Genomic DNA, 12951 nt, shown 5'->3' with positions numbered 1-12951 from the left:
TTGGTCATTTGCATGTGGCTATTGCTGTTCACCCAGCGATGGTGGCACGGTTACAACAATATGCTAGATTCAGTGATACTCAAGTGTAACTGATAGTCGTAATTCATGATCAAGCAAATAGAAGTTCTAAATATAATCTATAATATAAATCTCACCTGTCTGTTTAAATGCATGCATGTATGTATGTATGTATGTATGTATGTATCCTGGTTATTGAGGATTTATGACTTTTGGAACGCTCCTTCATGTGTATTTTACATGTATGTGTATGTGTACATGTGTATATGCATATGTATGTAAATGCGTATATGTGTGCCTCTATGTGTGTATGTTTGTATGTGTATGTACATGCGTATGTATGTTTGCGTGCATTCTGTATGTATGCATGTATGTGTGCATGCATGTGTTTATTTCCATGTGCACGTGGTGTGCCATAAGTCGTGGTGAAGTCAACCCTTTTAGGAGAAGCAAATCTCTGATTAAAAAAAACACTATCAAGTGGGAGACCAGTACCCGCAATAAGCGGGTCTGCAGTTTAACTTGTTGCTGGCTATCTTGCTCTCGCTTGTTGTTGGATGTTAACATTTTGAAGTGAGAGAGAGATTTAGCTGTCGTACAAAGCTAAAACTCTGTAACACCATCTTTGTATAGATACTCCATCAGGCATTTCTCTATGAGAAATAGTCCTGTGGCTATGAAAAAGTTGTGACGCGTGAGGGCCTGAAATGCTGGAAGCATGCAATTATTCATCTGCCATCATCATATGTATGTATGTATGTATGTATGTATGTATGTTTATATATGTGCATGTGTTTGTATAGGTATCTATATCTATGTGTATATGTATGTATATATGTATGTATATATATATGTGTATGTGTGTTTGTATGTATATATGTATATATATATGTTTGTGTGTATAAGTATGCATATGTATGTGTATATGTGCATACATAAAATGTTTGTGTATAAATGCATAAATAAGTATGTGCATGTATATGTAGGTAAATGTATGTGTATGTATGTATATGTGCATATGTGTACGTATTTGTATGCGTACATGTATGTATATGTGTGTTTGTATTTGTATATGTGTATGTATATGTGTTTATGCATATGTATGTATACGCGTATGTATGCACGTGTTTATGTATATGTTAATATATGTATGTGTATGTATGTGTATTATGCATTGTGTGTATGTATGTCGGTATATATGTGTGTATGCTTATTGTTATGTATGTGTGTATGTATATGTATGTGTATATATGTATGTATGCGTGCATGTATATATATATATATATATATGTGTGTGTGTGTGTGTGTGTGTGTGTGTGTGTGTGTGTGTGTGTGTCTATACCAATGACCGCCTTCGATGTCATGTATGCTTGAGCATGTGAATTCGCTGGCAGGACTAAATAAGTTAATTTCAGGCTCATGGACTTTCAGTGTCTGAGGGAGTGGCACTCGTCTGACAAGATGTTGCAATCATCATATAATTATCATATGTATGTATGTATGTGTATATGTATGTATGCCTAAAACTTTCGACAGAGGTGACGGATTTTCACGAGATTGGTATCGTTTTGTAGCTCGACCCTTCGGACGACAAATATTGAAAAATTTACTAAAAGCATTAATTCCTTCACCCTCAACTTGTCACTTTTCTACAAAGAGGGGTCGCTTTTTTTCGCCCATATTTTCGAAAGTCATGCCCGCTTTTCGACTGATTAGGCTTAATTTAAACCTTCGCCACTTACAGTTTTGTGATGGACGCAACAGCAAAGACGTCACGTTCTTTTCCTCCTTCGCGATACGGGTATTAGCCTGCCTGCCTACTTCCATTTTGTTTTTGTTTTTGTTTTTGCTCAACACACACATCCAAACACCCAGGCAACGCCGGGCACCCAGACCAGTAAATTCTAAGTAACGGTATTCGTGAGATACAAAAAATACAATTATGAATTGTATAAAATTTCTTGCTGACCGAGAGAACAAGACAAGATTATCCTTATTGATTAAATAAATAGTTCAGTTGAAGGTCCAATCTTCAGTACTGGCAATACTTACTTAAAACATCTATCCGGTCATAGTTGACAAAAAACGAAAACAATCTACTTTCATGGATTAAATCTAAGGATCAGTTCGAAATCCCATATAGATTCCCGAGTGTGATATAAAATTTCCTGAATTGAACGATAAAAAGAAAGATACCTCGACCAAAACGATGTGTAATTTTCAATAAATAAAAATTAATAATAATCAAACTAATACAAAGTATTAATTCTAATTTTTTTTAATTCCAAAACATAATATCTTTTTTTATGGGAAGGAAAAAGATGGAAGTTTAACTCACCGCAAACGACATTGGTCTCCAAATTTATTGCTGTTGGGTTGGTAAGTCAAACCCTTGCATTGTTCACAATAATATCCATCTTTGCAGGCTTTCATTACATGTCCTGAAAAATTATACAAACAAAATATAAATATCGATCTATAATCAAAAAGAAAAAAAGTGAAATAAACAAAATTCTATGATAAAATCAAATCAAATTTATTGGAAAAAAAAAGAAAAGAAAAAATAGCAACTTGCAACAAGCCATATAAATGTTAGAAGATATATATATATTAATCTAAATAATATCATAATATTTCATCCCAAATAACCTAAATTCTGGATACAATAGATATTATTTTCAACTTTAATGAAAGGTGTAGAAACGTATTTGTAGTCTGTTTGGCCTTTTCCTCCTCTTCACGATCTCTCAAAGACTTCATAATAATTGTCTCAGTCTTTTCTAATAAACACTATTATCTCATGCGTTCTTACCTACATATATAAATAGTATTCTTCCGATTCCTATATGGTGTACGTTTAATTACTATTAACCATATTATTCGATTTCTTCATTCTCATTTCATTTCTAAATATCATTAAGCCAGTTTTTTCTATATTTGTATTTTGCATAATTCTGGCCTTTCTCTTTTTATGAGAAGCATTTAACATCGAAATACCATGGCCTCAAGTTTTTTCTTAAATTTCCCCTTAACTTTTCCTTATTGCTCTGATGATATAATAAAGTTATAATTTTTATTCCTCATATTTCATCATATATATATATATATATATATATATATATATATATATATATATATATATATATAAAAGATCATGAAGTAATGATTAGATCACTCTGACAGACGTTTAAAAGCATTAAAAAATAAATTTTGAAAATTCAACAGTATTTCTCGCGGTTAACGGCAGCCGTATGGATTGTCCTTGCTAATGAAGCCAGGGATGACTTCTGTCGCCGGGTTCGAATCTATCGACTGTGTTATCGTGTCCATTTATTATATTCTCGTGCCAGCCTTAATATTCTAACAAAATTACAATATTTCCACCACCAACCGCAAAACGTTTCTTTGACTCATCACTTAAACTTGACAGGGACTGTATTTCTCACAGAGAAACTTCTATTCACTGTTTTCTTTTTTTAATAATTCAATACTGATTTGCACTCAACGAGGACCTAAAAAACTTTTACAAAAAATCTCCGCTCCTCGGACTTCAAGAACATTCTTCTACTGTATATTTTCTCTGTTGTATTTTCATGTTATTTCTATTCTGTTTTCTTTTTTTTCTTTTTTTTTTCATTTCGCCGTTTATATCTTTATATTTTTGAACTTATTTTTTATATCCATTTTATCCCCTATTTTTATACTCCTATATTTAATAACTTTATATTTCTTATAATTTTATTATTTATTATTATCTATTATTACCCTATATTTCTTATTCTATTATATCTATTTATCTCATACTCCTTTTTATATCTATTTATCCCGTACTCCTTTTTATATCTATTTATCCCGTACTCCTTTCTATATCTATTTATCCCGTACTCCTTTCTATATCTATTTATCCCGTACTCCTTTTTATATCTATTTATCCCGTACTCCTTTTTATATCTATTTATCCCGTACTCCTTTTTATATCTATTTATCTCATACTCCTTTTTATATCTATTTATCCCGTACTCCTTTCTATATCTATTTATCCCGTACTCCTTTTTATATCTATTTATCTCATACTCCTTTTTATATCTATTTATCCCGTACTCCTTTCTATATCTATTTATCCCGTACTCCTTTCTATATCTATTTATCCCGTACTCCTTTTTATATCTATTTATCCCGTACTCCTTTCTATATCTATTTAACCGATACTCCTTTTTATATCTATTTATCCCGTACTCCTTTTTATATCTATTTATCCCGTACTCCTTTCTATATCTATTTATCCCGTACTCCTTTTTATATCTATTTATCCCGTACTCCTTTTTATATCTATTTATCCCGTACTCCTTTTTATATCTATTTATCCCGTACTCCTTTTTATATCTATTTATCCCGTACTCCTTTCTATATCTATTTATCCCGTACTCCTTTCTATATCTATTTAACCCATACTCCTTTTTATATCTATTAATCCCATAGTCCATTGTATATCTATTTATCCCGTACTCCTTTTTATATCTATTTAACCCGTACTCCTTTTTATATCTATTTATCCCGTACTCCTTTCTATATCTATTTATCCCGTACTCCTTTTTATATCTATTTATCCCGTACTCCTTTTTATATCTATTTATCCCGTACTCCTTTCTATATCTATTTATCCCGTACTCCTTTCTATATCTATTTAACCCATACTCCTTTTTATATCTATTAATCCCATAGTCCATTGTATATCTATTCATCCCATACTCATTCTTATGTCTATTTATCCCGTACTCCTTTTATATCTATTTATTCCATCCTCCTCTGCATTTTTGTCCCCTAATTCTACTATCTGTTGATCATCTATCTTATTCACTTAATAAAAAACTTTCTATATGGTACTCCTTATTATTCATTCCCTCACATTTGTTATCTTACTGTTATGCTTAATAATTTATATTTATTTTAAGTATTGTTATAATTTCAGCTACAGTTTCTAAAATATAACGACATAGCACAAGCCCCTATTTTATGTAAACCCCTTCCGTAATTATAACCCATTAATACATTTGATTAAATAAGCGTCTTCTCTGAATTAACACTCTATATCCTCCCAGATTTTAATCACACTTATATCACACATATATAAAACCCACCATCTCAGACATGATACACATCTACCTTCATTATTTAATTAATTTTATTTTATACCCCTCCTATAAGACAGAGATCAATTTAGTTCCCCCAAACAGCGTCAATATTTTGTTTCGCTCCTAATGTAAGTCTTGCTAGATGTGGCATCCCTATTATGTTATCTAACATATTTTCTCCTCTTCTGATAAGAAGCATTTGACTTCGAAATAACATGTATAAAGAGTTCCCATGTACTCTACACCCCTAATTGATGTATACCCTAATGGAATAATGGAATAAACGAATAAATCCACAGTATATAGTTTTATATCGTCATTTTCTTTCTTTATTGATTTATATATATATATATATATATATATATATATATATATATATATATATACTTAATTTACTAACATAAAATTAATATACAAAAGTATAAATTTATGCATAAACTTTAAGTATTTACTTCAAAAGTGCTCAATACTAGGTAGAGCTAGTTAGTTAGTTATAAAATATATATGGCCATTAAGCTACACTGAATATACCGCGTTTCATCCACTCTAGGACTCTTCAGGCTTATGCGCGAATTTGTGGTTGTCTGTCGTTTTTATATACACACCTTCTATTGAGATTTTAGTTAGCCAATCAGCTTTCTAGTATCCATCGCGCCATTACTGTCAGCCAATGACCATGCACTTATCGGACAAAGGCCTATTTGACCTCTGGTTGACCTATTCCTTTGTGTGTGCTCTATTTTGCCTGGATATCTAGTTTCTTGACCTGTTTTAAATTTAGGTTAGTTTTTTTTATGTTATATAGTTTATATATATATATATATATATATATATATATATTATGTACATATAAAGATATATAACTAACTAACTATATATATATATATATATATATATATATATATATATATATATATATATATATATATATATATATATATAGGTGTTTGGATGTGTATATAAATGGATATGATTTCTTCTGTGAAATCCATCTAAGTCATCTGAGATTTCCGTGCAGTCACTCGCATTGAAGCGCATCTTCGAGACGTTCGCACTTTGTCTGCAAATGTAATACAGATTCCGTCAGCTGTAGCCAATGTTAGCATTCTAGCAGTAAATCCTTCTATGTTCGCTGGCAGACATTTTCTTCTCTATCGATTCTAAACTGATTATTCCAAAGGCCTGACCCACAATTCAAAGAAGACAGCCAAGGCTTTTCTCACTCCTCATCTCAACAACAACTCGGCAGATGGCTTGTTGCATTATAAAAGAAATCCTAATGCATCTCTATATCTATATCTATCTATTTATCTATCTATTTATCTACCTATTTATCTATATCAATATATATATATATATATATATATATGGATGTATGTGTGTGTGTGTGTGTGTGTGTGTGTGTGTGTGTGCGTGTGTGTGTGTGTGTGTGTGTGTGTTAGGATTTTGTTCCTTAGAAGCGCTGGTTGAGTTTATATTAAATAAGATACGTATTTGATACGTTTGAAGCCAGACCCAACTCATTGTTACAAAATAAACAGAAATTTATGTTAAAGTCCATAAATATATTTCGACGGAAACCGTCATCTTCAGTATGTCGATTGTTTTGCTTTGTTTTGTGTTTTTTTTTTGTTTGTTTATTGTTTTTTTTTTGTTTTTTTGTTTTTTTTTTTGCCTTGTTGTTGTTGGAGCAAAGAATTAGGCGTTTGTTGTTTCTACGGTAGTTTTTAAAGTCTCGGAACGGTGCGTTTATTCACGCGAGGTTCGCGTTAAGATTTTGTTCCTTAGAAGCGCTGGTTGAGTTTGAATTAAATAAGATACGTATTATATACGTTTGAAGCCAACAAAATAAACATCTGTTTATTTTGTAACAATGGGTTAGGTTTGGCTTCAAACGTATAAAATATGCAGAAACAACAAACGGCTAATTCTTTGCTCCAACAACAACATGGGAAAAAAAAAAAAAAAAAAAAAAAAACGATATACTGACGATGACGGTTTCCGTCGAAATATATTTATGAACTTTAACAGAAATTTCTAACAAAATAAACATCTGTTTATTTTGTAACAATGCGTTTGGTCTTGCTTCAAAGGTATCTTATATATATATATATATATATATATATATATATATATATATATATATATATATATATATATATGTATGTGTGTGTGTGTGTGTTTGTGTAACTACTTCGAAATATTGAAGTGAATTATATTACAGGTTGGTGAATCTAATGGTCCTTAGTCCTATAGAATACTAAAAAGAAATATTCATATAAGACAATCCCATCCAAATAAAATTGCTTGATATATTAGATAGATCAAAAAAAAAATTCTAATAAAGGGAAAATGTTCAATAAAAATCTAATTTATTGCTTGACTCAAAGAATACAAATTAAAATTAAAAGTTAAAATTTAAATTTAATTTAAATTTGTATTCTTTGATTCAAGCAATAAATTTGAATTTTATTTGAAAATTGATTCTTTTAAATGAAATGTAAACATATAAGGTCAGAAAAACATTGTTATCTTTTTGTACAGTTTTAAATAAATAAATATTAAGCTCTTATATTGAAATGTTTTCTTTGTAATCGAGCACTTTGATGGAATTCTTTCACAAAAACAGTTAACACACACACACAGGCATTATGAGAAGGAAACTATTTCTTCGAAACTACGCGGATTAAGGGCTATCCACTTATCTAGTGTTTCCTTTTCAGATTAAATATATTTTTAACTCACTTCAAAGTGTTTTTTAACATGTTTTATTAACTGTTTGCTCGTAATATAAGCTGAATTTCCTATTTGGTTTTATCGAGCTTTTACATCTGGCTGAGATAACTTTATAAATATTAATCTTCTCTTCTATTCTATTCTATTCTTCTATCTTCTTCTATTCTTTTCTTCTTCTTCTTCTATCTATTCTTCTATATAAATAAAATGAACTCATTTTTTCCCGTCTGATTTTGACATTAATAGAATTAAAAGTCAAGATATTTCATGAAAATATAATATGCACAAACAGCAGAACAATATCTGAGGTGTGTTATAGGCTTATTATTTCTCAAATTCCTCGATAATCTTAGATTTCTATACTTTTTCTGCTGAAAAGTCACGGCCAAAATCGGTTAAGATCAATGGAAGTGGTAAAATATTTTCTCTCTAATAAATTCCTCCTCCCCCTGCCACCACTTAACACCGTTTGGGGATCGTTCACAAGGAACAGTTGAGAAGAGAATACCGGTTTGGCTTCGTAGTTCTTTCATGTGAAGTTATTTAAAATCACTAAACTAAGCTGCAGTGCTCTGTGGCGTAGTGGTTAGCGTGCTGAACAATTCACATTATATTTTCACGTTCGCGCCGACCTACCGTAGTCGTTTTTTTTTTTTTTTTCCTAAACAACTGGAATGGACTTTTCTTGGTGGCCGAACTGTTAACGTTGCAGATGTTTTTTTTTTCACACTTTATTTTCCTACTTTTACTCATGACTCCGGGTTTGATCCTTCCTACTTACCTACCATAACATTTTTTAAAACTCCCCCCCCGTCCCGGAAACAAACACTCGGGCAACGCCGGGTACCCCCGCTAGTTCTTTAATATTTATAATATACTTTAATTTTACCATCTTGGATCATTTTGGTAAATTTATTTGTAATTTTTATTTTATATATATATATATATTATCGAATAATATATCCTTAACAATGCGAACCTTACCAAGATAAGTAAAGCTAAACACTATTATTATTTTCATTTAATTCCCGCCCCCCTTTTTTGAATATTTTAAAGTTTTGTTTGTTTTTTTAATCCGGATTTTTGAAAGTTTTTCGATCCTATTTATTTTGTCTTTACTTTCAGATTGTTTTATTATATGAATTTCCTCTTCTACCTTCTTCATCTTTTCCTTTCTACTTTTATTATTTGCTCTTCATTAACGATTCCCATTATTTCATAGCGACCCATACTTTTATGTTTATTATTACCGACATATCTACTACCCTTCCGATTACTACTTATATCTTGTACCTACTTTTAATATTTCTTAATTATTCTTATCCTGTTATCCTATTCCCTCATTCTCGTTTCGTATCTAATTGTTGCTAAGCTAGTTTTTATTTATATTTGCATTTTGTATAATTCTGGCTCTTCGCCTCTTTTGATGGGAGGCGTATAGCTTCGATATGCGATTGCCTAATTTTTTTTTATCTTACTTTTTCCCATTTACTTTTCTGTATGCTTCTGGTGATAGGATAATGTTATATATAACATTTCTTCCTTATTTTCCATTATCTATAGAATATATATATATATGAAGAAGCCTTGAATAAAAAAAAAATGTAAAAATAAAGAATGCAATTTAAATTTCCGGAAAAAAAATAAGCCTATCATAGACTTAGCACTTGTCTACTACGATTCTAAAAAAATGTCTGCGATTACAAAAGAGAATTCAACTATATTCGGATGAAAAAAAAAATTAACTAAAATTGCTAAATAGAAATAGACTTAGCACTTGAATATATATATATATATATATATATATATATATATATATATATATATATGTATATACACACACACACACATATATATATATATATATATATATATATATATATATATATATATATATATATATAAGTGAAATTGTCTCTGCGTGTCTGCGTCTGTGTGTACATTTCCCTACCAAATTACTCTGTCAATTTTCAGTTTACAGACTCGAGATTTGACATAAGTGGTATTGAGATTTGGAAAAATCTTTTTAATCGGTTTTCGGCCAGGGGTCAAAGTTCAACGATTTGACCTTTGAATACTCTACAAAACTCCTCTGCTAATTTTATAGTCTAAACACTTGAAATTTTAGATGTACGTTACTTGGACATGGATCAAACATTTTTATTTGATTTGAGTCCAAAGCAATAAATGTTAAAGGGGTCCAAATTGGGGTCACAGTTTAAAAAAAAATTGACCTCTGCGGTCTCTACCAAAATTACTCAACCAATTTTTGGTCTAACCATTTGAAATTTTACATAAAGTGTATTCAGACATGGAGCAAGCTTTTTAATCGGTTTTACGTCGAAAATTTAGCTGCTAAGGGGTCAAAGTTCAAAGGATTTTACCTTTGCGGTCTCTAACAAACCATTCAGACAATTGTAGATTTAAACATTTGAAATTTTACTTAAAGGTTATTCAGACATGCAGCAAGCTTTTTAATAAGCTTTTGGGCCTTTGAAGACTCTACCAAACTCGTCCGCCAATTTTGAATCTAAACACTTGAAATTTTAGATGTAGGTTACCTGGACATGAGTCAAACTTTTATATATATATATATATATATATATATATATATATATATATATATATATATATATATATATATATATATGCACATAAAGTTATGCTCCGTACATAAGGCCCGAGCAAAGCAGGACCGAACTGCGTGTAGTAAAAATAAATAAAAAAAATAGTTAATGGTATAATAAAGAGACGCCCAAGGATTATAACCAAAGTAATAAATTATTATGAGAATATTCCAGCATCAGATGTCTAGAAAGACACTGATGCATACTTTTACTATCGACGATTTCGTAGAGTGTGGCCGAACGATGAGAGCAGATTCAAACGTGAAGATGGCGAAGTTTTTCTTAGAATGCGTATAAGTCTGAAAGCCGCCTAAGTGGATAATGTAAGGAAGTATCGATCCTAGCAATTGGACATAAATAGAAACAGTATTTGTTTGGGGATAAAGAGGGATTTAGAGGCACTCATCTATTTTGGTCATGTCTCCGTAAAACTCTTGGGGGCAGGTTTCATAAACCAATAAGCTTTCCTTTGTGTGGCTACTTGTTTTCTTGTTACACACACACACACACACTCATATAAACAAATACGTGTGTAAGCATAAAAACATACGTACACACACACACACACACACATATATATATATATATATATATATATATGCTTTGAGAAAAATAGAAAAACCGAATGAAATTATTAAAATAATCAACGTTTCGTCCTTATTTCAGAGGACATCTTCAGGATATTGAAGTAAAAATGCAAGAAAAGAAAAAGTCATAGATCATACGAAAAAGAGAATAGTTTTTGAATCCTACCCATGTCGGGAATGACACATGTGTGCGTATGGGAAGGCTAGGTTGTTCAATGTCTATATATACACTTTTAAAAATGCGTTAAGTAAATATGTACATTTTTTTTTTGTAAACTTATTCATTTTGTTGAAATATTTAAGGAAAAACGGTTAGCCAGGATCTATGTTAATATTTTGTTCTCTGATTATCATTTTCCCTATGCTAGGGGCTAAATGGTAGAAGCCTTTTCTTTGCGTAATAGTATTAGTATTTAATATTAGTGCTGATTCTAAAAGTCTTCTTTTAGCTCTATCTATCACGTATTTAATAATTTTCGCATGATCTAAATTAAACGAGTGATCGTGTTCTGCACAATGGCAAAAGAGTGCATTTAGGGTGTTACCATTCCTTATATCTCTTCTGTGTTCGTAAAGTCTTAATTTCAAATTTCGCTGTGTTTCACCTATGTACGCTTGTTGACAGTTGTTACATGGGATGGAATATATACCGGCATCGGATGTGTGTGGTCTTTCTATGTACCACACACAAAACGCTTATATTCATTACTACTCGCACCACAATGATAAAATAAAGACTGGTATGATTATTGGTTTTTTTCTTGCGTGCCTTTAGAATATGCAGCCCTCAATATCTTAATGATGAATTTCAATACATTACGAATGTTTTTAAAAAAACTAAAGTACTCATCCTATTTCATTTCTTATGCAAAGAAAAAAGCTACGAAAATACACTATAATATAAACAGACAGAAAAATAAAACAAATACCTCACTACTAAACAGACATCTTTTCATTCCCACCCACACCAAAAATACAAAAACCTACGACACTCTTAATAGACTTGGTTTTCACTTGATACAAACAACTTCCTCAACAATAAAACAGACATTAAAAACTACCGAGCACTCTCCCAAAACCCTCACATCCGACGCCGGTATATATTACGTAATAGTTATTGGTTTATGTTTTAATTTTTAGTCTTGAAGCAAGCATGTCTTCATAGCTCAGGCATTAACGTAAAAGTAAAAAAGTAAATCATTAATTAAACATTATGGCTTCGATTCTCGGTGGAGATACACAAGTCATTTTTTAAAAACTTTTTAGATCATTACTATATATTGGGTCGAATATAATATAATAATAAATACGAAATCTGCATTTATCAAAATACCATATTTGCGTGTATTTTAAATGCCGGGCAGCCTGTTAGTATTATCATAAAGTCGTATTCCGTATTGTCTGTTTGTTTGATAATATTTTGATTAGTATATACAAAAGGTACATTGCTTCACAAATTGATTTTCAAACGGCCAACGTTATTTCTATGCATACTATTTATTCAAAAGATAGCTACATTCAAAGAGTAACTTTATTTGTATATTGCCTTAATGAAAGCTCCATTTTTTAATTGTTTGGTGTAATAGAAATACTTTCATTGTTCTATTTAAACATATTATTTAAAGTTTACTTATTTCATTTATCTTAATTTAATTTATATTTAATTTAATTTATTTTCAGTTATAATTAGCCTACACCAGTTGGCTTTAAAATTAATTTATTACTTATTTATTAAAGCTGTGAGAGTTATTTCCCTTTTAACTTATTTCCTGTTTAATTTTCATCTAAAAAAATTGATGTATTTTATGCTTCCATGAGTCCAACATGTGATCAACTTTCATAAACATTGTA

At 30.6% G+C, this 12951-nt stretch overlaps 1 protein-coding gene across 11 annotated transcripts in view; it reads right to left on the bottom strand.

The window, feature by feature from the left end:
* LOC145297766 (uncharacterized) overlaps positions 1–12951 on the bottom strand; it is a 704274-nt gene that overhangs the window by 202587 nt on the left and 488736 nt on the right. For all 11 annotated transcript variants that reach the window (XM_080144049.1, XM_080144060.1, XM_080144093.1 and 8 more), the window contains exon 3: positions 2357–2459. In XM_080144049.1, coding sequence (XP_080000175.1) covers positions 2357–2459 — 103 coding nt within the window. The remainder of the gene's footprint in view (positions 1–2356; positions 2460–12951) is intronic.

The sequence above is a fragment of the Euprymna scolopes genome, chromosome 2 (genome assembly GCF_053919585.1).
Source record: "Euprymna scolopes isolate OS-2025 chromosome 2, ASM5391958v1, whole genome shotgun sequence".
Lineage (NCBI taxonomy): Eukaryota > Metazoa > Mollusca > Cephalopoda > Sepiida > Sepiolidae > Euprymna > Euprymna scolopes.
This window is presented reverse-complemented; position numbering and strand designations above follow the sequence as displayed.